This window comes from Enhydra lutris, unplaced genomic scaffold, assembly GCF_002288905.1.
Source record: "Enhydra lutris kenyoni isolate GAN:26980312 unplaced genomic scaffold, ASM228890v2 scaffoldscaffold45, whole genome shotgun sequence".
NCBI classification, from domain to species: Eukaryota; Metazoa; Chordata; class Mammalia; order Carnivora; family Mustelidae; genus Enhydra; species Enhydra lutris.
Window position 1 is genome coordinate 13,512,286 of NW_019154129.1, and position 24,597 is coordinate 13,536,882.

Consider the following 24,597-nt stretch of genomic DNA (forward strand, 5'->3'; position numbering starts at 1 on the left):
CCCTGAAGGTGCAGGCACAATGGGCTGGGAACCCTAACCTGTCAGAAACTTGGGGGATGGGTGGTAAACAAATAAACCAGTAAATAGAGGACAGGATTTCAGATAGAGGAAGTGTAATACGAAAATAAGGTGCGACAAGATGGGGAGTGTTCTAGAGAGGGTGGCCTGGAAGCACCCCGTTAAACGGATAAAAGGTGCCCTATGTGAAGGAAGGGGCAACCCCCAGCCGCGCTATTGTTAGGAACTAGCCCTTGCCCTGCCCCGGCTCCCCGCTAAGGACTTTAAGGGGATCATCCAATGTGAACCTCTAGCTGCTTGGGGAAAGCTGCATCAATCAGCCCAGTTTTTGCAGGAGAAGAGACTAATCCGAAGCACGGAAAGGCCCGGTGCCTTCCCAAGGTCGTTCAGCCCGGGAGGGGCTGAGGCAGGGTTGAGTTGAGCTCGAATCTCAAATCCAGAGAATGGTTAGGGCTGCCTCGGAGGCGGCCGCGGCCAGTCTGCAGGGCTTCCCCGGGGGGTGGGAGAATGTCTGGCATCCCGGTGAGGTGACGGCAGGCATGACGGAGCCAGAGAACCCAGGGCGTCCCACCCCGCTGGGACCCGGAGGCCGCAGGGACTTCCCGTCTGGTCCCGAGGGACCGCCTCCTGGGGCACCTCTGGGGCAAACCGCCCCTTTTACAGTCTCGAAAACCAAGCCAGCGAAGAGAGGGCGGTGGGTGCGGGACTGGGGTCTGGAGGTCTGTCCACATCCCGGGAACCGAGTGGGAGAGGTCCATCGGCCAACTCGGACTCCGCGCCACCCCTCAGCCAGGGCACCGTACCGCGTCGTAGCTTCCGCCGGGCTGGCGCCGAAGAGACGTCACGCCTGCGCAGTGAGAGGGCACGCCCTGAGGAGCCAGCGGAGCGGGCCCGGTGACGCGCACGCAGAGACGTGGGGGGCGGAGCCCCGGCGCCCTGGGCGACTCTGATGGGCTGCATCCGGGAGTGGGCGGAGCAGAAGGCGTTCCTGGGCGGGGCCTCGAGGCAGGTTTGGAATTTTTGGCGCGAGCCGGCTCTGCGCGCGTTCACGGGCCGTTCCCCTCCGAGAGTCCTCCGGTAGAGAGCTGTCGCCCGCAGGCCCCAGCCCGCCTGACCGCCCCGGGGGCTTCCGCAGCCTCTGCCGACCCGGAATCTGGGACCTTGCTGAGCTGCTCCCCGCCCTCCAGGTGAGCCCAGGCCGGGTCCTGAGGGTGGTGGGCCGGGACTCCCCTCCCGGCAGCCTCTGCCCCGTGACAGCCCCTGCTGGGGTCAGCCTCAACGGCTCCCGGCCCCGCGGGGTCGCGCCCTGCCCGCGGCGGCCCCGCCCTCTGCCCTGCCTCGGCTCCCGGGGCGGGCCCCGGCCCTCCTGGCCTTCCCCGGCCTCCCAGGCCCCTTTTCTGGGAGCGCCTTTCCCCGAAGACTGCCCCCCCCCCTTACCGGGCCCTCTCCGGGAGTAGCTCCTCACCCTTGACAGCCGGTCTCTTCGGATGTTCGCCAGGGTTTCCCCACGTCCACCGAGGTGAACCAGCTGTGGCCCTGCCCGGGAGGAACTCACAGTCTAGTGCGGTAGACCGTGGTCAGCGATGTGTCCGGCCCAGTGAGAGGGTGAGAAAGCTCCAGAGGTCACGCAGGCCGGCCTGCTCCGGGCCACCCTGGACTCTCTGGGGGAGCCCTTGTTCCTTCTCTCTCCCCTGTCCCCTCCCCAAAGCTGTTCAGCCAGGCCAAGTGGTGCTAGAATGCAAGGGATATTGGGGTGGTCTAAGAACTGGTTTAAGAGGCAGGTGCCTGATGTCCCCAACATGCTGGGACTGGGCCTCTAACCAGCGCTGGAGGGGGTTCTGACACCCTGGTTCTGCGCTCGAAGAAACCTGACATGGGAATCCTGAGGTGAACCCTGCGGAGGAAGGGTCCCCACAGGGTGTAGGGTGTCTTCCCTGCAGGCCCCTGGGGGGGGGGGTCCCTCCCCTGTCCTCTCACTGTCCCAGCTACTGGAGGGCACACCACTTCAGAGGACTGCTCCCTCCTGGTTCTGTTACTGACTCACTCCTTGCTGGGTATGGTATCTTTTGATACACTGTGGCTTCCTCTCCAAATTGGACTCCTCCTCTTTGGTCTTCTTGTTTATAATGTTTCTGTTATAACATTATAGCAACATAAGAGCCCTTTCTCTCCCAACACACACCTTGGGACGGTTGCACTTTGTGTGTTCCTTCAGTTACCACTCAGAACACTATTATATATTACTTGTTATGTAACAGCATTTACTGGGGGATCTGTATGCCAGACACTGGGCTGAGCCTTCCCTGAGGTATTACCGTCCACAATGCCCTGTGGCTCGGTGTGTTTCTGAATTCAACATGTCTCTTGATTTTAGAAAGCTAATAGGGTACACACATCATTTATATGTAACATCACCTGTGGGCCTAGGACATCATCCCATAATCAAACCCATTAATATTTCTGTCAAGAAATACATGAACAGGGCTGCCTGGGTGGCTCAGTGGGTTAAGCCTCTGCCTTCAGCTCAGGTCATGATCTCACGGTCCTGGGATCGAGTCCCACATCAGGCTCTCTGCTAGGCAGGGAGCCTGCTTCCTCCTCTCTCTCTCTCTCTCTCTCTCTCTCTCTACTTGTGATCTCTCTCTGTCAAATAAATAAAATATTAAAAAAAAAAAAGAAGTACATGAACATTCACTGTTAGAGGGTAAAAGAAGTTAAGTCTGAGTTTTCTGCTCGGTGATTTTTGCATGTGGAGATCCAGTCGTTGCAGCACTGTTTGTAGAGAAGACTTCTTTCCCACTGAATGGTTTCAGTACCCTTGTCCAAATCAGTTGACTGTGAGTGTCAGGGTTTATCTCTAAACTCTCAGTTGCATTTCAGTGATCTATACATCTGTCCTTCTGTGAATACCACTGTTCTGATTCCTGTAGCTTTACAATCAGGAAATGCAAGACTTCCAACTTTGTTTCGACTATTCTGGGACCTGTGAAATTCCGTATGAATTTTAGGATCATTTTCTCAATTTCTACAAAGAAGCCAGCTGGGATTCTGATTCTGATTTTACTGAATTTGTAGATCGGTTTGGAAAGTATTGCCATTTTTTATCTATGTTAGTTCTTTGGATCTATGAACATATAATGTCTTTCCATTTATTTATATTGTCTTTACTTTCTTTGAGAAGCTGAGGGAAGAATAGAAAGCAGGTCTATATGTATGATGTTTGTTATATTGATCTTGTTTATCATTTCTGATTCTCTTCACTTGTTCCTGTGGATTCACCTGGTGTCATCTCCTAGTCCAGTATCGTTCTGTTCCCACCCAGCTCTTTTGGGCTAACAGTATGTATGTTACATGTCTATACTTAATATGCCCAACATACAATGACATACATATTGTTTTGTACAATTGCTTTTTAAATCAGCTAAGAGAAGAAATACATATTTACATGTAAACGTTAACGCTTCCTTTAAAGATTTTATTTGTTCATTTGAGAGAGAGACAGAGAGAGCACAAGCAGGGGGGAGGGGCAGAGGAAGAGGCAGAAACAGACTCCGCAATGAGCTGAGTGCCTGACGTGGGGCTCAGTCCCAGGACCTGGAGATCAGGACGTGAGCCGAAGGCAGATGCCTAACCATCTGAGTCACCCAGGCACCCCACATTGTCTTCTGTTTCACATAATTACTTTTTTTTTTTTAAGATTTTATTTATTTATTTGACAGAGAGAGATTACAAGTAGACAGAGAGGCAGGCAGAGAGAGAGAGAGAGAGGGAAGCAGGCTCCCTGCTGAGCAGAGAGCCCGATGTGGGACTTGATCCCAGGACCCTGAGATCACGACCTGAGCCGAAGGCAGCGGCTTAACCCACTGAGCCACCCAGGTGCCCATAATTACTTTTTTTTTATTATTATTACTTTTCAGTGTACTAGAATTCATTGTTTATGCACCACACCCAGTGCTCCGTGCAAATATGTGCTCTCCACAATACCCACCACCAGGCTGGCCCAATTTCCCCCCCCCCCCGCCCCTTCAAAACCACATAATTACTTTTATCAGTGCTTTGTTTCTTCATATAGATTCTGATTACTATTTGGAATCATGTACTTTTAGCATGGAGAACTACCTTTAGTTTTTCTTATAAAGCAGCTCTATTAGCAATGAATTTTTTGTTTTTATCCAGGGATGTCTTTATTTTGGCTTTATTTTTTTAAAATATTTTATTTATTTATTTGACAGAGAGAGAGCACAAGCAGGGGAGGTGGCAGAGGGAGAAGCAGGCTCCCTGCCAAACAGGCAGCTGGATGTGGGGCTCGATCCCAGGGCCCTGGGATCATGACCTCAGCTGAAGGCAGACACTTAACTGACTGAGCCACCCAGGCATCCCTATTTTGCCTCTATTTTTGAAAGATAGTTTGTTGGATATAGAATTCTTGGCTGACAAACTGCCCTCCCCCACACTTTGAATATGCCCCCCCACCGCCTTCTGCCATTGGCTGTTTCTGGTGAGAAGTCAGCGGTTAATCTCCTGGGGTGGGGGGCTTATAAGTGATGAGTCCTTTTCCCTCTCGCCACTCTCAAGATTGTGTCCTTGTTTTTGGCTGTCAACATTTTTTAATACAATGTTTCTGGATGTGGATCTCTTGGCTTATCCTACATGAAGTTCATTGAGCTCATTGGCTAGATTGATGCGTTTTTCTTGGGGCGGGAGGTTTTTCTGGGAATCACATCTGGGAAGTTTTCCCCTGTTATTTCTTAGTGTATTTTCCCTGCTGCTTCTCTTCTTTCCTTCCCACGTGCCATTCTGCGGACACTGGTGAACTTAATGGTGTTCTACTTTTCTCTGAGGCTCTGTTCCCGGTTCTTCCTGATTTGTTCCGTCTGTTGTTCGACTGAATAATCTCTCTCCTTCTGTCTTCAGACTGGCTAGCATCCTGCCAGCTCAAATCCACTGTTGGACATCTCCCAGGAATGTTCCCATTTCGGTATTACACCTTTCATTTCCATAATTTCCACTTTGTTCCTTTTATAATTTCTATCTCATTATCAATATTCTTTATTTGGTGAGGTGTTGTCATCACAGTTCTCTTTAAGCACAGTTCCCTTTAGTTCTTTGAACCCAGTTGGAGTGGCTACTTTGACATCTTCATCCGTGAAATCTGACATCTGGTCCCTCTTACCAGTCGTTTCTGTCTCCTGCTTTGTTCCTGTGTGTGGGTCACACTTTCCTATGCCTTTGTGTGTCTTGTAATTTGTTGTTGTTGTGGAAAACTGGATATTTTAGACAGTGCCATAGCAACGGTGGGTACTGGTTTCTCACTGGTCCTCTGCGGCTTGTGACTTTGTTTGCTTGTTTATTTGCTTCGTGACCGGCTGGGCCCTTGTAGTGACGTCTCTCTCACCCCCTCCTCGGAGGGCCCAGCTGGGCACCCCGTGCACCCCTTGGAGCACCAGGGGCTTCCCAGGGGCGCTCTCTGCCCTTCCCCTCCCTCAGCTCCTACTCCACCAGTTGTGGGCTGATCGTCCCACTGTTTCTGACGCTGCCTCGGGCTCCACTGCTCCATAGACTGATCTAATTAAATTGGGGCTCCTTCAACAAGGGAGTTTTTGCACTCAGTGTCTGGGGTGTGTTCTGACCCCAGCAGGGCTCTTGCTAGCTGTCTCCTTCCCCAGTTCTCTCTGGGAAGCTGGCTGGCCCATGGAGTACTTTGTTACACTAATGGTGGTGCCAGCTTCCTCGCATTTGCTTACCACCAAAACCTCCACTGACTTTGAGAGCGCCTTTAAGCTTGAACTTCCCACACATTGTTTCAAAAAAAGTCCCCCCCCCCCCCAGAGAGAGCCTCAGAACTTTCTGTGTCATTGTCTGCTTCTCCACAGGCAGAATCCCTAGGCCGCAGCTCTGGAGCTGAGGGCAGGGACAGTGGTGCCCGTCTCCCTGGGTGACGCTGCTGCCTTAGGGTGGGGACAGCAGCCTCTGGCCTTCTCTGCTCACCTTTCCCACGGGGGAGCCTCCTTCCTGTGAATGAGCTTGGGCTTGAGTTATCAGGCCTCCGTGTTCCCAGCCCCCTGGCCCTGAGGCTGAGCTTTTGCCTCTTGAGCAGGGGCTGATGGCAGAGGGAGCCCCGGCCTGTCTGCCGCACCTGCCACCCGGAGCGGGAAGTGGAGCTTCATGAGATGAGTTTCAGCCCCACAGCTAGGAGAAAGAAGTCAGGAAAGAAACTTGGCTTCAGACCTTTGTTTTTACTTTTGAATTGGAGATAAGAGATGCTGGGCCTGTGTTAATATTTCCGCCTTACATTTTTGGAAGAAGGTGTAAATTTTCGGGCCAAACAGCTGGTTGTGACGGGGCAAGGACACACAGGCAGGCGGTCCGGCTGTGGAACCTGCCTCATCTTAAACTCTGCTGGGCTGTGGGAGTCTCTAGGACATGGCCTTGGGCTTTTCACTTTATGCTTCTATGACCTCCAAGGTACAGATGACTGTGTGCTGACGCACACGTATTTGTCTTCTACTTCTCCCGCAGGTGCTTGCTGTCCCTGTGGCCTCCATGTTTAAAGCTGAACCTGCGTGCGGAGTGGGCGTGGCTCTTTTCCGAAGCCCCTTTGGGGCCACAGGACCAGGCACTGTTTGAGTGGACACAGTGCTCTGTACTGTGCACTTGGGGTCTCTTGTGCTGGCCATGCCCGTGCCCACAGAGGGCACCCCTCCCCCGCTGAGTGGTACCCCTGTCCCAGTCCCAGCCTACTTCCGCCATGCCGAACCTGGCTTCTCCCTCAAGAGGCCTGGGGGTCTCAGTCGGAGCCTCCCACCCCGACCCCCTGCCAAGGGCAGCATCCCCGTCAGCCGCCTCTTCCCTCCTCGGACCCCGGGCTGGCACCAGCCGCAGCCCCGGAGGGTGTCATTCCGAGGCAAAGCCTCTGAGACCCTGCAGAGCCCCTCGTATGACCCCAGCCGGCCGGAGTCCTTTTTCCAACAGAGTTTCCAGAGGCTTGGCCGCCTGGGCCACGGCTCTTACGGAGAGGTCTTCAAGGTGAGTGGGGGCACAACTCCCTAGGGCTGCTGGGGGACCCTCCCCCCGCCTCCCTTCCCTGCTTCTCATGGCTTGACAGGCTCCCATCGTCAGTGCCTGATCTGACTGCTTTCCCCGTCCCCCTGCTCAGGCCCCCCAGTACCCACGCTCCCCTTGCCCTGAGCCTGGCACACCGCACAGTGGCTCCCGGCTGCCCTTTCTCCTGCCATGGAGCCGGCCCGCTCTGTGCAGTGCGCCCTTCCCCCGTCACCTCAGGCAAGCAGGCACCCAGGCTACACCCTCCATGCCACTTTGTTTTTTTTCTTAAAATATATTTCCAATCATTTATATTCCCTTTAAAATGGTCATTCTCCTTACACAAGTACTACACGGGAGACAATTTTGTCGTTAAAAAGTACAAACAACAACGGCCCCTAGACCAGTTCTTCGTAGAGGCAGCTACTGTGCTTCTCAGGGGGGTGTCTTTCCTTCCAGACCTTTCCCTATACATGCCCAGAGTTGATCATTGAGAAACAAACTCACTTTATATTCCGCACAGCGCTCACCCTGCCCACGCGGTTCTGCAGCCGGCCCTCACAGAACCGCGGGCCACAGAGACCCTCCTGGGTCCAGACTTTGAGCTCTTGGAGTGGGTCATCCAGTTTCTCTATTGCACGTGCGCGGGTATCCCTAAGGTAGCTCTGCTAGAACGTCCACGCGTGTGTGGTCATAATAGAACCCGCCCGGCAGGCCTCCTAAGTGCCGGTGCCCCCTCCACTCCCCGCCACGGGCACCACCTCCCTTCCAGGTACGCTCTAAGGAAGACGGCCGGCTCTATGCAGTAAAGCGCTCCATGTCACCGTTCCGGGGCCCCAAGGACCGGGCCCGCAAGCTGGCCGAGGTCGGCGGCCACGAGAAGGTGGGACAGCACCCACGCTGTGTGCGGCTGGAGCAAGCCTGGGAGGAGGGCGGCATCCTGTACCTGCAAACAGAGCTGTGCGGGCCCAGCCTGCAGCAGCACTCTGAGGCCTGGGGCACCGGCCTGCCCGAGGCCCAGGTCTGGGGCTACCTGCGGGACACCCTGCTGGCCCTGGCTCACCTCCACGGCCAAGGCCTGGTCCACCTTGACGTCAAGCCTGCCAACATCTTCCTGGGACCCCGGGGCCGTTGCAAGCTGGGTGACTTTGGGCTGCTGGTTGAGCTGGGCACACCTGGAGCTGGAGAGGCCCAGGAGGGGGACCCCAGGTACATGGCTCCCGAGCTGCTGCAGGGCTCCTATGGGACAGCGGCGGACGTGTTCAGGTGAGGGCTGGGACGTGAGAGGCTCTGCGGTGGGCCAGGGGTGGGTGCAGTTAGCAGAGGGAGGGAAACGCTGCCCTAGTCCAAAGTCAGGAAGACTCGGCCTTGGGCTGGACACCCTGCCCTGAAGGGGTGGAGGCCCGCCCTGTAGGCAAGGGGGTTCCGTAGAGTTGGGCTGTCTAAGCAGCGGACCCTCTGGAGCCACTTCACATGGGTCCACCCCATCCTTGCCACACCCCCCACGGGGGAGACAATGACCACACTTACAAGTAACGGACACAGTGGGGTTGAGGGACTTGCCCAAAGTCCAGTTAGCACGTGGTGAAGCTGGGACTGGACCAGGCACTGGGTCCCCTCGTCCATGCTAATAACCCTGTTTGGCCTCGAAGAGCCATGTCCAGCCTTATCCACAGAACCATGATGGGAACATTAGTAACCACAGTGCCCGTGCAGTCAGTGAGGGGTGCCAGGAGGACTCACCAGCTGCTGTAGGCTCTGCTCTGCCCAGGGTCCATGCTCCACAACATGGTCCCATCACTGGCCCTGTTGAGTCCTTCTCAGGACTCCCCAACTGCCCCCCAACCATGTCCCTGGCTCATGGCAGAAGACAGTACCCCTTCCCCACCCTCTTCTTGGGTAGCCTGGAGCTCTGGGATCTGTCATCCCAAGGCCAACCTTGCCCCTCTTCTGTCACTGCCCCTGTCCTTCCCAGTCTGGGTCTCACCATCCTGGAAGTGGCGTGCAACATGGAGCTGCCCCACGGTGGGGAGGGCTGGCAGCAGCTTCGCCAGGGCTATCTGCCCCCTGAGTTCACGGCTGGTAAGTAGAAGGCAAGGATGGAGAGGACCGTGCTGCCCCAGGGAGGACAGGCTTGCATGGGAGGGAATGGCCGGCAGTGGGGAACACTGAGCTTAGAGCCCCTCACTCCTGACATGGCCCTGCCCCGTGGACAGGCCTGTCCTCCGAGCTGCGTTCTGTCCTCACCATGATGCTGGAACCTGACCCCAAGCTGCGGGCCACAGCCTCAGCCCTGCTGGCCCTGCCCATGCTCAGGCGGCCTCGGCCCTGGAGCGTTCTGTGGTATGTGGCTGCTGACGCCCTCAGTCGAGGGTGGGCCCTGTGGCAGGTAAGTCGGTTGATGGGGCAGGGTGCCCACCCTGCTCCCCGACCACAGGGTCTGATCTGCCTCCCCCACCCCTGTCCCCGCAGGCCCTGCTCTCCTTGCTGTGCTGGCTCTGGCATGGACTGGCCCGTCCTGCCGGCTGGCTGCAGCCCCCAAGCCCCCCAGCCACCCCGCCTGGCTCCCCACCCTGCAGCGTCCTCCTGCACAGCAGCCTCTCCAGCAGCTGGGATGATGACAGCATAGGGTGGGTGAGAGCTGAGGGTGCTGGGGGTGGGAGACGGGGTGGTCATCACGTCCAGGCCCCAGACCCAAGAGAATTAGTGGTGAGCAGGACCCTTCCCACAAACCTAGCCCCCGTCACGCCCTGGGACGGGAACCGAGGCCGGTGGGGTGCAGCCTGGCCGTGAATGCGGCAGTCTCTTCCAAGCTCGGTGTAGGGAATGTGTGGAGCAGAGCATACCTGGCAACTTTGCGCTTGGGGCACTGCCGCCCAGGTACCCCCCCCCCCCCCCAGCAGGGGCTGCCTGTGTCCACAGATGAGGCACCGAGGAGCTGGTCCTGGGAAACTCCTGGTGGCCAAGTGAGGGGCTGTAATTAAGAAACTGCTGCAAAAGAGAACCACATGCTTGGGGCACAGGCCTCAGGAGAAATCACCATTAACCCCTTCCTTACGGAAACGTCACCCCCTTGCCACGGGGACACTTCATATCGACAGGAAGTACCCGAAAAGCTTCATCTCCACAAGGTCACTACAAAGCCAGCCGTCCTAACCACGTGTTCCGAGACAGAACGGACGTGGCCTTTGAGTGGTCAGGTGGCCTTTCAGAGTTGTGAAAGTGCTTCTGTCAAAGGGCACCGAGTTTCTGCTGTTCCCCACTGGGTCCCCATCCCCACCCATGTCAGGCTGGAGCCTGGCACCTGCATAGGGACAGGGTTGGTCTTGCTGCTCCCAACCAGCTGTGGCCTCCTCCCCGTGCACCCCCCCCCCCCCGACACCTTACTTGTCTGGCCCCTCCCGTGCAGGCTCTCGCTCTCTCCGGCGGCCGTCCTGGCCAGGGCTGCCGGGAACACCTCCACCCCCCGCAATGGCTCCCCTGCCCCCCGGAACAGGTACTCACTGAGGTGAGCAGGTCCAGAATCCAGGGGGGTGGGAGGTAGTGGCTTTCAGACCCTGACTGTCATTTGTCTCTCTTCCCTCCCACCCCAGGGAAGCCCTGGACCTAAGTGACATTGACTCTGAGCCCCCTCGGGGTTCCTTCCCCGCCTTTGAACCTCGGAACCTCCTCAGCCTATTTGAGGACTCATTGGGCCCAACCTGAGTCTACAGGCCAGCCTCAGTGCTTTTAACCTTTTAGCCTCCCCCCCCCCCCAGTCCTCCTGGAGGCTGGGGTCCCTCTGGGAGCTCCAGGGGTGCCTCCTGCCTACCCATGTCTAATAAAAGGTATTTGAATCTCGGGAGCACCCATGCTTGTTTGTGTGGCAACACTGTGCTTCCCGCCCCTTTACTGATGTTGTCCAGGGTCTGCGGCCCCAGCGTGGGCCGAGGCTGGGCCCTCATGCAGGGCCCCAGGCCAGCTGGTTGGAGGCGGGAGCCATGCGCTGCATGTAGCCGAGATTTCCTGAGCAGGCACATCCCCACTGTGTAGGTTGGGCCATCAGAGCATTGCACTCAGAGTGGAGAGGGGGCCTCAGCCCAGTGGACCCCTGAGTCCAGTGCCCCTCAGCTCTCATGTCTCTGTGCTAGCTGCCTGGAAAAAGCAACTGCAGCTGCCCTCCTACCCCTTGGTCCTGGGTTAAGAGACTGGTCCTGTTGCCCAAACTCCTCACTCTCTGGACAGAAGGGAGAAGAGGGGAGGTGAGCCTCAGGCTGCAGGGAGGGCTGGCATGCAGAGCAGAAAGACAAAAGTCAGGGAATAGGGGCTGAAGGCTGGGCCAGGCACCCATATAAGATACCTTACGTGTGGGGCAGAGTGGGCTCATGGCTCTGGGCTGGTAGGGTTCCAACTGTCGGAGCCAGACATGACCCCGGAGTCCCTCCAGCCATGCCCTCATAGGTCACAAAGGATAAACTGAGGCCTAGGAAGGAAAGGGTTCCTTCTAGCCTACCCGGACAGTACCCTGAAGGAAGGTAGCAGGGAGGGAAAGCCAGAGCTCCGAGGTATGAGTAGAAGAGGTTAGTCCACAAGGAAAAACGGACGAACAGATGAGGGCTCCCAGCTGGGAAGTCCTGTTTGCTGGAAGCATCCAGGCCATCGGCCCCTCCAAGACCAGCAGCAGGAGTGAAGCACACTATTGGTTCCAGAGGACTGTCAGGAGGCCGGCGTGGCAGGCGGGAGGTGGCTCAGTCTGGGGGACAGGCGTGGTGGGCAGCCCAGAGCAGGTCGGGCACGACGCCGGCGTGCAGCTGGAGGATGGAGCCCACGCTGAGCAGGTGCATGATCTGGTGGGAGTTGCCCCAGTAGTCGAAGCGGCCGGGTCCCCAGCGCTCCGGCAGGCGGGCCACGTTCACCAGCCCCCCCGAGCAGTGCCAGCGCATCCATGCGCAGGTAGCAGGGTAGGGAGCCTGGAGCCCCGGAGCCCAGCCCCATTCCCCGGGCCCCAAACACCAGGAGGCGGGCTGCAGCCTGCCAGCCGAAGGCGCGGAGCCGGGCACTGGTGGAGGGAGCCGTGAGGGCCCGCCAGCCGGCCACACCCGACAGCACGGTGTAGCCCAGCAGAGCGGCTGGGCGAAGCCAGGGCCTACAGGCCAGGGTACAGTGGATGATGGGCAGAGCCCCTGTACCGGAGAGAGAGGCAGGAGAAGGCACATCAGTCTGGGCAACTAACTGCCTGCCCTTTATACCCAGGGCTCACGTGAGTGACCCCTGCCTCTACCACCTCCCCCACCAGCTCCCACCCTTCAAGCCGACCCACTCCATCCCTTGGCTCACCGAGGGTGTTGACGAGGCAGACCCCACACATATCCAGGGCAAGGAGTCGCGTGTACACAGCGCTGCCCCCTTGGTGGCACATGAAGAGGTGGTACAGCACGGAGCCTGCGGGGGGTGCCAGGCAGGCCACACAGTGCGTGCCCCCCAGCCAGCCGCCCTCGCCCAGCTGACCCCACGGCATGGTCGCTGGCAGCAGCACCAGGAAGCCTAGCAAGGCCAGCCCTGGGGGAGGGAGACAATGAGCCATCACACGGCTGGAGCGCAGAGGACAAGTCGCGTCCTCAGGGAGTCCACAGTCTAGAGATAACACAAGAGGGATGAGGCAAGACCAGTCTTGGCAGTGCTCTCAGCACAGAGCAGCCGGGCCTCTGACAGGGGCAGCCCTGTGCCTTCAGTAACTTCCATGACAGCAGAGCTCACAATTCTGGAAGTAGAGATGGTTATCGACACTTTCAGTTGAAGACACGGAGTGAGTGCCCCGGGTGAGCCCAGCAGGTAGGCCATGGACACAGTCTTAACGCCCACACTGTTCCCATCCCTCAGCCACATTACCTCCCCAGAAAGCGGGGGGCCCAATCCCCCAAACTTGGTGTGTCAGAAGCCAGAAGGAGGCATGACCTCATGCTGAATTCTGAATAGGATATGTGGGCAATGATACCAGATCCCCTGGTCACTTAGCTTGCTTCTCCCAAAGCCTGTGTGACCAGACACCAGGAGGCTTTGGATCTTTTTGTCTTCTAGAAAGGGGCAAAGTCAGGCAAGGGAGAGGGGCTGAAGAAGCTTGATCCATCTCCTTTAGGCACTTTTTTTTCTCGTGCTCCATTCCTCTTGGCTCCAACCAGGGCAATTCCTACCCCTTCCCCTGGGTACTGGCATTGCCCTCACAGGGGTCAAAGGTGGGCACAGCAGACTGAGGCTGCACACCAGCCAAGGTCTGGCCGGGCCATAGTACCCCAGTGAGGCAGGTACCAAGGTTGGGCCCAGTCTGCTCAGGCCCCTCTTGTGGCGCCGGGCAGCCCAAGGACGGGCAGGGCTGTGTCAGCAGAGCAGGGCCGCGGAGGAGGGGCTGGGCGCCTGCCGGGGGGGAGGAAGGAGCCGCCACCAGGCGGAGCCTTGCGGCCGGGCTGCTCCGGCCCCGGGGGTGGCAGGGCAGCCGCACGGGGAGGGGCTGAGGCCTGGCTTCTTTTCCTGGGCCCCTCGCAGCCGATGTCAACACCCGTCTACTGGACGAATGTGGGCGGGGGGAGGGTGCCCCAGACGCAGGGATTATGAAAGGGGGCGGACACCAGACTCCTCCCCGGGGCTCAGAGGGATTAAGCGGACTTGGTCCCCTACTACTGCTTCCCTCGCCTGCCCCGGGGCCCCGCCCGGGGAGCGGAAGGACAGTTCCGTCCGGGACAATGGCAGCTTTGTCACCACGGCTCCTGGCCGTGCCAGGGCCCAGGCAGCCCAGGACCTTAGCAGTGGGGCGCTCGCCGGCCTTCCGGCCCCCCTCCAGGCTCGGGCAGGGCTGCCGCGGGTGTGGGATGCGGGGCGCGGCTCACCGTGCGTGTAGATGTTGCCCAGCTCGTTGTGCAGGTAGAAGAGGCTGCGCAGACAGCCGGAGCCGCTGCTGGCCGGCCGGTAGCCCGTTAGCACGAACTTGTTGAACTGCAGGTGCGGTGGCGAGCTGGCCCAGTCCAGCAGGCGCGGCCCGGCCAGGAACGCCATGGCCCGGCCCGGCGCGGGTGGTCCGCGCTCCCTTCGGCCCCCGGCCTCCTCCTTAGTGGTGCCACAGCGCGCGGAGACTCATCCCGATGCCCGCCCGCCGCCCAGGCTCCGTTCGCGCACGCGCCGGCCGGGGGTCCCGGCCCGCGCCCCCTCCCGCGCTGCGCACGCGCGGGCCCGGCGCCCCCACGCCGGGGCCGAGGCCGGGGACGCGCGGGGCGCCGGAGCGCAGTGCGGCCGGCCCTGCCGGGGCAAGCGAGCCGCAGGGACAGCTCGTGGCGGTGGCGGCGGCGGCGGCTGCCGGTAGTCTCCGCTCAGCCGGGAGAACGGGTGCGGCCGGACGCTGGTGGGGACGCCAGACTCCGCCCCAGCTGCTCGCCCCCGCCATCCCGCCAGCGTTTCGCGCGCGGTGCTCGGGACGTAAGCCCTGCGAGGGCCAATGGGCGCGGCTGGTTGGGGAGGCCCCGCCCACGCCCGCCCAGACTTTCCTTTAATTAGCATAATATATGCGGTCCCAGATTTATTTGCATGGGGTAGCTGTGGGCGAGGGATCCGGAGTTCTGGGTCCGGGTGGCTCTGCTGGAGAGGCCCCGGCGCCTGAGTCTACCTTGCGCACCCAGGCTTTCCGCGCGACCCCCCAGATCGAGGCACCCTTGGGCACTCACCCTCTCACTCACCCTCACCCAGCTCCACCCCTCACCCGGGCTCTGTCCAAGGTGCTGCCGGCCCCGGACCTTCGGACCAGTAAGGTCTAGACCCGGCGCGTCCCCACTCCACAGGCGAGCTCTCTCCACCCTGCCGACTCAGCCAGAGCGCAGCAAGCCGCGCTGAGACGCCCAGGTCTCTACAGGTGTGTCTGACGCACCCAGCACCCTTGGGTGATGCCCTACCCTTCTGGCCAGGCTCCCTATAGCTTGGGCTCGGTCAAACTCGCTCCCTGTTATTGCCCACTGGGGACACCTTCAGTTCCACCCAGAAAATACAGGAAACGGGGGGAAGAGAGAGGGCGGGAGGGCAAAGGAGAAAGGTGGGTCCCTGCCGGGGTTCATCCTAAAGTGGGTCCAGGAATGCGTCCTTTCTCCGGCTTAACCCCCACAACCGGCTTCCTCCTCCTCCCGGTCTCCAGGACCCCGCCCACCCATCCTTTCGCCTCCGCGGTTCCTCGGTCTTCAGCATTACAGGCGCCTCCAAATCACTCCTTGCGGGGACCGACCTTAATTTGCATGGACACACCCAACCCTGGCTCCGATACCCTCATTAACATAACCCCTCCCATCAAGCAGGAACTTGCAGAACTGTACCAAAATAGGTCCTTTATTCAAAGTCTATAGTTGGTCTTTTGACTACTTTTCTTGACCTCTCACACTTCCCTTAGGGCAGCAGTCCAGGACCACCACCAAGAGGCTCTCAAAGCAACCTGAAATCAGACACCCCCATATCAAGGTTCATGAGGAAAGGAAGCTGGGATTCCTCTTGCCCTTTGGCCTCAACCACCTAGACCCCGAGGGTCAGACCAAGTTCTCAATAGCATCAGATGCTTCCTATCCAATGTCTGGCCTCCACCGGATGACCAGGGATCGAGCTGCCCTTACAGGGGCAGAAGGTCAGCGTAGAGTTGTCATGAAGTCTCAGGTGTCCGTCCCTCTGGCAGAGGGTCCAGTGGACCCTGGGGTTCCCGAGTCAGAGAGCAGAGATGAGCGAGCGCAGGGAACTCTGGCTGGAGGCACTCAGGGGCCGGTAACTCGCAGCTAGACCCACAGCCTGAGAGTCGCCGGGAGGGCAGGGCAGGGCCACCCCTCGAGGCCGGCGGTACCACACAGCCCAGCTTCTCCCGGGGCCCCGGGAAGGCCCCAACGCTGGGGGACCTTTTCCCGGAGCCAGCAGACAGCTCCTAGAGAGGGAGCAGACGTCAGCCGAGCCCTCAACCAATCTTACCTCCAGCGTCCTGCTTCACCTGCGATCCCACGCGCGATTCCCTGTGTGGACGCAAGGCTTCGGCCCTCAAGAACCCAGGATTTCCTCCCAGCCCTGTTCCCCTTGGAGGCCCCAGCTTCCCAGCAGGGTCCCCCTCCCCGGGGCCACCAAGGCGTCCGCCCTCAGGCCCTGCCCCAGGGGGCGCACCGTCGGCGAAGCAGACGCAGCAACGACAGGAGCAGCAGCAGCAGCACCGAGATGGCCGTCACCGTCGAGAAGACCCGGGCTGCGGGCGCACCGCGCTGTGAGGACGGGGTCTGGAAAGGGCGGCTCCCCGAACTCCCTCCCGCCTCGCACGCCCGCCTCACCTCCCATCGCGGCCTCCGGAGCCCCGGGCCGGGGACTGCAGCTGACGTTAGCCCAGTCGGGGGGCGCCGCGGGGGTCTGCGCCGAGCCCCTGGGCTCCGGGTCGTCAGCGGCGTCCTGCAGCCCTGCGGAGAGAAGTGTGAGGCGAGGCCGCGGGGCGGCGGGCGGGGGCGCGACCAGGCGGGCGCTCACCGCGGTAGGTGAGCGCGAAGCCCTGCGCGTGGCCGCGCGCGTCGCTGCGAAAGATGAGCAGCAGCGCGGCGGCGCGCAGGCGCAGCGGCCCGGGCGGTGGCGGGCGGGCGCCGTCGAAAGCGCGCAGCAGGCTGCCAGAGGCGGCGTCGCGCAGCTCCAGCCGATCGCGCGGGTCGGCCAGCTCGAAGAGGCGGAAGGTGAGCTCCAGCGCGGCGCCCGGCGGGCTCAGCGCCCAGCTGCAGTTCCGGTCCGGCCCGTACTCGTCCGGGAAGTCCGGGGAGTAGACGACGCCCTGAGGAGCCGTCCAGTTGCCCTGGCAGGAGCCCACGGACACTGTGGGCGGGGCCGGCAGTCAGAATCCCGGGGCCAGGCTCCTTCTCCTCCCCCGCGGGGCCTCGACCCCAGATCTGTCCCCCTGCCACCTGAGCCGGGTCCCACTCCTTCCGTGGACCGTGACTCCCCTCCTCAAGCCCCACCCTCAACCCAGGCCCGGCCTTTGACCCCCAGGTTCGGCCGGGTCCCCACTTCTGCGCGTCTCAGATCCCGCCCCCTATGAGGGCATCGCGCTCCCCGGTCTCACCCAGACTCCGGCGCTCCCCCAGGGCTCTCTTCCCGGCTCACTCCTCACCTTCGTAGATACCCAGACGCCCATCGCCTCCGCACAGCTGGCCCGGGTGGCCGAAGCAAATCTGGTCACAGTCGGTAGCTGGGGCCGGGCGTCCCCGGTCCAGGTCGCTTTCAGAGCCACAGAAGCAGGCATAGCCAGCCTCCACGCCCGCCAGCTGGGAGCACAGACTGGGTGACCCCAGAGGCAGTGGTTGGGGCAGGGGAGGGGTAGTGGGAACCTTGGGTCTGGGTCGCAAGTGGGAATCGGACCGGAGGTTCCAAAATCAGTGTCAGGGTTTGACGTCAGGGTTGGGAGTTGATTTGGTGCTGAGGACAAGTTCAGGGTGCCGTTCTGGGCGGGAGGTGGGAGCAGTACCTGGTAGCCCTTCATGCGGCAGAAGCGAAGGCACACCTGGACCGTGAGCTTCGTTGAGGTGCCGCTGGGGCCACTGAGGGCGGGGGGTGCCCCCGAATCCACGAAGCAACCCAGGTATCCAGGCACTGAGGGGGCAGCAGAGTCAGGCTTTGTCGGGTGCCCCCAGAAGAGAACTCTACTCAGGCAGCCCAGCGTTCCCACCCTTGTCCAACCGGGCCCACTCACTGTGGCACGTGGGGATGTCACAGTAACGCCAGTAGATCCCCTCCTCTGTCTCGGCTACGTAGCACCAGGGCTGCACGTCTCCGTCGGGGTTCCTGCCCGTGGAGGACAAGTGGTCCCGATCCAGCCCCCCCCCAAAGGCTGCAAGTCCCAGGCCCCACCCCACGGCCTATCCGCAAAATGGCCACCGCGTGTGTTAGAATTTGTGTGTTCCTCTTCGTTGTCGCACAAATTCTGGTTTGTCTCACGTGCTTTGGGACTTCCAAAGGGTTGGGTGGGAAGTCCTTAAAGGGGCCCTGAGGGCATATTTTGGGCTTCAGCTGTTGCTAGGACGTGACCTTATACATAAGAACTTTGAGGCCACCAGACGTGTTGTCCCCAACTCTGCCTTGGGCCTCAGCCACTTCCCTTGCCTTGGGACCCTGCTTTAGAGCAAAAGTGCTGAACCCTGAGCTTTGTGGTGTCCTCCTGCGCAGGTCCAGACATCAGTTGTGGCTCTGAACACCCAACCCCTCCATAACGAGTAGAGCCCCTCAAATCAGTTGTACGGGGAGGACCCGGCCCCCCCCTCCAGGGCTCGCCCCCCCACCCCCACCCCCGACTGGATCCCGCCCGGGCGGCCTCCTTGAATGCCCAGACCCGACCTGAGACGGCAGAGTTTGGGCACCTAAGGCGGGTTCCATGCGCGACAGTGTTCTGAGCGTCCAGCCCCGCCCCCAGGGTGGCTGGGCCTAGTCCCTCGCCTAGGCTCCGCTCCCAGCCCCTCCGGGTGGACTTTGTATCCGCCCAGCAGAGCTCTCCAATTCCGCTACAACTCCCCCGGCCAACGCCGGCTCAGCGGCGCGCAGCCCCGCCCCCGGCGCAGGCCCCGCCCTCACCGGCAGAAGTTGTGCGGGCCCAGTCCCCAGCGGCCTTGGGGGTCGCTGGCGCTGCTGTAGCTGTGCTGCTGCGTCTGGTCCCAGAAGAGGCACGGGCGGCCCGCCCCGCGCGGCCCCGTCCGGTTCTGGTGGCCGCGGTAGTCTGCGCCATTCACCTGGAAGCACTCGGACAAGCCTGCACGACGACCGCGGGGACTGGGGGGGTCCGGACCTTCGCCCGCATCTTCACCGCCCCCCCCCCACTCCAACTGCCCAGCCACCCCCCTGTCCCTGGCTGCCCAGACAGCGCCCTCGGCGCCTGCGGGGTCCTGGCGCTGTTCAGCTGCCCCTGCCACCTGCTCTGCTCCTTCCTCAGCCTCTGGACCCGGGTCTTAGGCGTGAAGGTGGAGGACAAAATGGTGACCACGGCTCAGAGTTGGGCCAAAACTCACCTGGGCTGTGCAGGCTCCCCGCGGAGGCCCCGCGTGGCGGCAGCAGCGGGAGGAAGAGGAGGAGAAGGAAGAGGCCCCGCGGGGCCCGTGTGTCCATCACCCCCAACCAAAGAGAGGTTGCACTGGCCAATGCACAGTCCATGCCGCCCCCGGGGTCGCTCCGGGGTCTTCCAGGCGACCTGGGGGGGCGTTGTCCTCTGACCGTCTGTTCTCGTCCCACTCTGGGAGGCGCTCTCCGTCTAGGGCGGTCACTCCCCGCGGGTTTCCGCCCCTGGAGGTGTCTCTTTGCCCCTGTGTCCCCACTGGGGGTATCTCCTGGGTTCTCTGACCGGGAGCCGTCTCCGTCACTGCCCCTCAGTGCTCTCGGTCTTGCCTCGGCTTCCACGCCCGCCCCCTCCCGCTGCGCCTTGCTCTCTGAGCCTCCCTCACTCAGGTCTCTAACACACTGGCTCCCGCCCCCTTCGCGTCCCTCTGTGGGTCCCTCCCCCTTGAGTCCCTCCCTCCCCACCCCATCCCCCGAGGCCGGGAAGCCCCGCCCGAGACTGGAGCGGAGGCAGCAGGTCCAGACGCCTCCCACGCCAATCCCCCCCCCCCCACCACCAATCCACTGCCCCGGGACCCTCGGTGTCCCGGCACGCTTCTCCCCTCCCCTCCCCCTCTCAAGGTCCGTGCATGTTTTAGGGGTGTGTGGAGGAGGACAGGTCACGCTGGTGGACAGACAGACCCTAACGGGAGTGATACGTGACCCTCTCCCGAGACCACACGCCTCTGGGACACCCCAGAGTCTCCTGTTCACAGGCACCCTTGGTTCAAGGGGACGCACGCACGCCCAGTCTGTCACCCATTCATTGTCGGAGGCTCCAACGCACACCCTCTTTCGGATCCTCGCGTCCCTCTTTCCAAGTACCGAATGCCTCTGGTTTGACGGAGGAAGTGCCACTCCCTGCCCTCGCGCCCGCGAGACAGGCGGGAATGGTGGACTTTCAATCCCGGACAGGCAGGGGCAGCTGGTGTCTGGGGAGGAAGGCAGCTGCGCCCCTGGTCCCAGCCTGTCCCCTCCTGTCTTCCCCCTTCTTTCCGTAGGACCCCCAGCCCAGGCTCGCCTGAGCCCTCGCAGCGCAGTGGAATTCCCCCAGCGGAGCCCCCCCCTGCCCCCAACCTGGCGGGGGAGGGGGAGGGGAGCAGGCCCAGGCAGGCGTGGGGGGAAATTCCCCGCCCCCTCCCCCGGGCCCGACTCCTCCGAATCCTCTGATCTCGCAGCACCGCCCGCCGGCTGCCCCCAGGGCTTGGGGGGAGGCCAGCGCAGGTGCGTGGGAGGGCGGGGGCGGGCGCCCGGGAGGAGATGGGTGGTAGCCGGGCCCAGAGCGGCCCCGCCCCGCCCAGATCCCTTGCCCCTCAATCCAGCCTCCCCACCTCTCCCCAGGTCCTCGCCAAGCTGTCCAGCCCTGACGGACCTGTGCCGCCCATAAGATAGGGGCGTTCAGGAAGGATTCTGGAAAGGCCAGGATGTGGGTGGCGACCATGGGACGGGAGACCTAGCAATTAGTGCTCCAGTGATGAGGTTCCTGGATCCTAGGGGCGGGCAGTCCACGGGGTGAACATTCGAAGTGGGGAGAGGGGTTTGTTGAAACTCGAATTGGACACCAGGGTCGTCTCCTGGAGAAGCCCTCTCAGCGGCCAGGCTGGCCAGGGCTCGACTCCCAGTTCCCTGGCCCCGCTGAGCGCTGGACTGGGAGTCTCAGCTGCACGTGCTAGCCCAGTACTGACAACCTGTGGCTACCCTTTGACCTGGGCCCCTTCTCCCAAGGGGGTTACCGAGAGAGGCAGTGGCTGCTTCGGCTTGTAAGTGTCCCCCCAAGTCTCTGGCCCACAGGGAGCCTCAGGGGACTGCAGGCCTGGGCCATAGCCTCTGTAGTGGAGGTGTGTGGGGAGTGTCACCTCCAGGGTCACAGACTGCCCAGGAAAGGGCTAGGTGGGGGGACAGGGATAGTGGTCAGTAGGGACAGTAGAATAGGAACTGGTTCCTGTCAGGGCAGGAACGGACCAAGCTGTCCATGCAGTCTACTTACTGTACTTTGGCTGCCCAGTCCCCAAGGACTCAGTCTCCCACAGAGGAGCTACTGGATGAGCGGGAGGGGGAGCTCAGATCCAGGACTGGGGCACTGAGAGGAGGGGCAGTGTCTCCTTGCAAGCTCTGGTCCCAGATGACTCACAGAGCCTCAAATTAAAGAAGATCTTGGCCCTCACCTTGTCACTTGCAGAGTGTTCAGGAAGGCTAAAGGGCCCCACAGTCTCGGTCAAGACTTCCCCTTGATCCCTCCAGAACAACAGTACTGCTTTTAGGGGAGGACTCTGTCCCTCCTACCTGCTCTGGCCCTCCACCTGTGTTTCCTGATCCTGGTTCCTCCAGCTCCCACGAAAACAGCTGAACTCCGCTTCCCTGCCTCCCTCGCATTTGACTATGGGAATGAGTTCAGGCCAATGGGTGTGGGCAGGAGTGATGCCTCCTGGTACTGAAAGCTGGGGGGGCCCAGACCAGCAGCATCAGCATCCCTGAGACGCTTGTTAGAAATGCAGATTCTGGGGCACCTGGGTGGCTCAGAGGGCTAAGCCTCTGCCTTCGGCTCTAGTCGTGATCCCAGCGTCCTGGGATGGAGCCTCATATCAGGCCCCCTGCTCAGTGGGAAGCCTGCTTCTCCCTCTCCCACTCCTTGCTTGTATTCCCTCTCTCGCTGTGTCTCTGTCTGTCAAATAAATAAATAAAATCTTACAAAAAAAAAAAAAAAGAAATGCAGATTCTCAGGCTCCTGCCCAGACCTCCTTCATCAGAACCTATATTTAACAAGATCTCCAGGTTTGCAAAGCGCACCTGGAGATCTCTGCCAGGGCTCTCTCTCCTCCCTTCATCAATTAGATGTGGGAGAGCCCAGCGCCTGGGGAGGGTGGAAAGAGCTGGATTCCTGAGTGCCTTAGTGGAAGGTGCCCACCAACACATGAGAAATAAACATGTGTTGTGTAGCCGCTGAGACTGGAGGCTTGCTTGTCACACCAACTGGCCCAACTTTGCTCCCCCGACCCACCTCCTGCCCCATCTAGTTACTGTCTCCTCTGTTACTTTCCCAGGGCGTCCTAGCAGAGTCCCACAGACTGGGGACTGGAATCCGGAGACTAAGCTATCAGTGGGAACGGCTCCTTCTTCGAGCTGTGAGTGCAGATTTGTTCAATGCCTTTCCACTAGCTTTCCGGAGGTTGTTTGGTCGTCATGGGTATTCCTTGGCTTATAGAAGAATCACTTGGATGTCTGGCTCAGTCTTCACATGGTGCTCTCCCTGTGGGTGTGGCTCTGCATCCAAATTTCCCCTTTTTATAAGGCCACCAGTCATATTGGCTCAGTAGCTCACCCAAGGTCTATGACCTCATTGTAACTAATCACAACGGCAACGACCTATTTCCGAATAGGATCCCACTCTGATACTGGGGGTTAGGACTTCTGCACATGAACGGGAAGGTGGGAAGCTCACAAGTCAATTCATGACAGCTCATCTCTTGTCCCTTTTCCATCTTTACTGCCACTTCCCTAGTCTGGGCCACTACCATCTCTTCCTTGGACAAATCATACTCCAAAATGATGTTCAGCTCTCCACTCTAACCCTCTACAACCACTCTGGCAGCCAGAGTCTTTTGTTGGAGCGGTGGTTAACTGCAAGAACCTTCTGGCTCTTGGCATCCGCTCATTTTTTTTTTTTTTCCAGTAGTAAACAACACCTAACGTTAACTTTATCATCTTAGCCTTTTTAAAAAAAAAAAAAGATTTTATTTATTTATTTGACAGACGGAGATCACAAGTAGGCAGAGAGGCAGGCAGAGAGAGGAGGAAGCAGGCTCCCCACGGAGCAGAGAACCCGATGCGGGGCTCGATCCCAGGACCCCAAGATCATGACCTGAGCCGCAGGCAGAGGCTTTAACCCACTGAGCCACCCAAGCATCCCTCATCTTAGCCATTTTTAAGCGAACATTTCAATGATGTTAAGCGTATTCGCATCCTTGTGCAATGCTGAAGCTCTCTCTCATCAAACCCTAATTCCCTTCCCCTCTCCCAGCACCCCCAGAACCACCTTTCCACTTCCAGTTTCTGTGATTTTTTTTTTTTACTACTTTAGGTATTCCATAAAAGTGGAATCACAAAACATGACAAATTTCCCTCTTTTTTAAGGCTTCATAATAGCCCATGGTATGGCTAGACCACATTTTCTTTATCCATTTATCTGTCGATGGACATTTGGGTCACTTCCGCCAGCCAGAGTCCAACAGATGTGGGACAGGGGCCTGAGCAGGACCCTCACTGGTCCCCATCCCTTCCCTCTTCGCTTACTCAATCACATCTTTAACAAATATTTTTTGAGCACTTGCTAGGTGCAAGTCAAATACTCCTCCTTTCTCTCAAGCACTGGGTGTGCAAGGCCAGAGCCCAAGACTCAAGCCAGGGCCTTATCTCCAAAGCTGAGGGGCCCTTCTAGTGCCCCCCCCCCCGAGCCCTCGGGGGGACAGTGGGGCGGGCAGCCACAAGGGTCTGGGCTCTGCAGGGCTGTGGTGAGGATATGACCCAAGGCCAGAGGATGCCCTGCCCCTGTACCTCTGGGTTTTGGTCCTTGAACCAGGTGTCATATTGATGTGGGAACCAGAGAGAACACCCAGGCCAGGTGCCGCGTGATGGGACTGCTCTCTAGAAATGCCCCCAGCTTTCTGGATATCATGGGGATGGACTGCAGAAAGGGGACACCAGAGCCTGCTGTGGTCAAGCTGGCAGGCGGCTGGGGCTCGGGATGGGGATGTTTATTAACATAAGGACCAACTAAAGGGTTGTCTTTACTCTAAGAGCGCCTTAGCTGGGTTGTGGAGTGACTGTGTCCCTCTGAAATCCGCATGTTGAAACCCTAATAAAATGTGATGATCTTAGGAGGTGGACCCTTTAGGAGGTCAGAGTGCAGCCTCCCAATGGATTAGAGCCCTTATGAGCAGTGGTAGGTAGCTGGTCGGGTCCCCAGCCCGGTACGAGGACCCACCTAGAAGGCAGCTGTTGTACCTCAGGAAGGAGGCTCTCTCGGGACTCGCTGGCACCCGCACTCTGATCTCAGGCTTCCAGCTTCCAGGCCTCTGAGGACTACGTGGGCCTTGTTTGGGCGCGCCCCACCCCCCAGCTACGGTATTTGTTAGGACAAACACCTGAATTCCCCAAAACCGCCCAGCACCAGAGGAAGGAACCCCACCAGCCTGACCACGGAGGGAAAGACAGGGGCAGAGCGAGTGAGGCTAACGGGTCTGGGGTTTCTTTTCGGGGTGGTGAATATTCTAGAATTAGATGGCTGGACGGACACACCACTCGTGAATACACTGAGGGCCACGGAGTTGCACACTTTGAATGGGTGAACCGGATGGCGTGTGGGTGACATGGTGACAGGCAGGTGGCGCTGGGGGGCACTCACAGCTAACAGGCTCCCGTAGCAGGCCACTGCTCCCCGTTTTAAAAAGC

At 59.7% G+C, this 24,597-nt stretch overlaps 3 protein-coding genes across 5 annotated transcripts; 1 reads left to right on the forward strand and 2 right to left on the reverse strand.

Moving 5' to 3' along the window:
- Window positions 1-1,099: 1,099 nt before the first annotated feature.
- Window positions 1,100-10,778, forward strand: LOC111156072 (protein kinase, membrane associated tyrosine/threonine 1). Of its 2 annotated transcripts, none has more exons than XM_022516660.1 (9): window positions 1,100-1,205; window positions 1,517-1,623; window positions 6,538-7,044; window positions 7,832-8,325; window positions 9,035-9,141; window positions 9,276-9,448; window positions 9,532-9,689; window positions 10,469-10,567; window positions 10,653-10,778. In XM_022516660.1, exons 3-9 carry the CDS (start codon window positions 6,694-6,696, stop codon window positions 10,762-10,764), a joined length of 1,494 nt encoding a protein of 497 aa, XP_022372368.1. In that variant the 5' UTR covers window positions 1,100-1,205; window positions 1,517-1,623; window positions 6,538-6,693; the 3' UTR covers window positions 10,765-10,778. The 2 variants fall into 2 exon arrangements, with proteins under 2 accessions (XP_022372368.1, XP_022372369.1); XM_022516661.1 differs by having other exon boundaries at window positions 10,469-10,555.
- Window positions 10,779-11,755: 977 nt separating this feature from the next.
- On the reverse strand, window positions 11,756-14,141 carry LOC111156073 (progestin and adipoQ receptor family member 4). The gene is given in 4 exon segments (XM_022516662.1): window positions 11,756-11,963; window positions 11,965-12,221; window positions 12,376-12,597; window positions 13,920-14,141. Coding segments are annotated over 4 exon segments (822 nt in total). The 5' UTR covers window positions 14,086-14,141; the 3' UTR covers window positions 11,756-11,786.
- A 1,621-nt stretch (window positions 14,142-15,762) lies between these two features.
- LOC111156233 (kringle containing transmembrane protein 2) lies at window positions 15,763-19,196 on the reverse strand. 2 transcript variants are annotated; one of them, XM_022516982.1, is made up of 9 exons: window positions 19,068-19,196; window positions 18,637-18,811; window positions 17,762-17,853; window positions 17,537-17,661; window positions 17,183-17,336; window positions 16,555-16,887; window positions 16,365-16,487; window positions 16,204-16,282; window positions 15,763-15,973 (listed from the first exon to the last, which is right to left on the reverse strand). In XM_022516982.1, the coding sequence occupies exons 1-9, from the start codon at window positions 19,162-19,164 to the stop codon at window positions 15,763-15,765; spliced, it is 1,389 nt and encodes a 462-aa protein (XP_022372690.1). In that variant the 5' UTR covers window positions 19,165-19,196. The 2 variants fall into 2 exon arrangements, with proteins under 2 accessions (XP_022372690.1, XP_022372691.1); XM_022516983.1 differs by having other exon boundaries at window positions 17,183-17,219; window positions 19,068-19,172.
- Window positions 19,197-24,597: the final 5,401 nt, after the last annotated feature.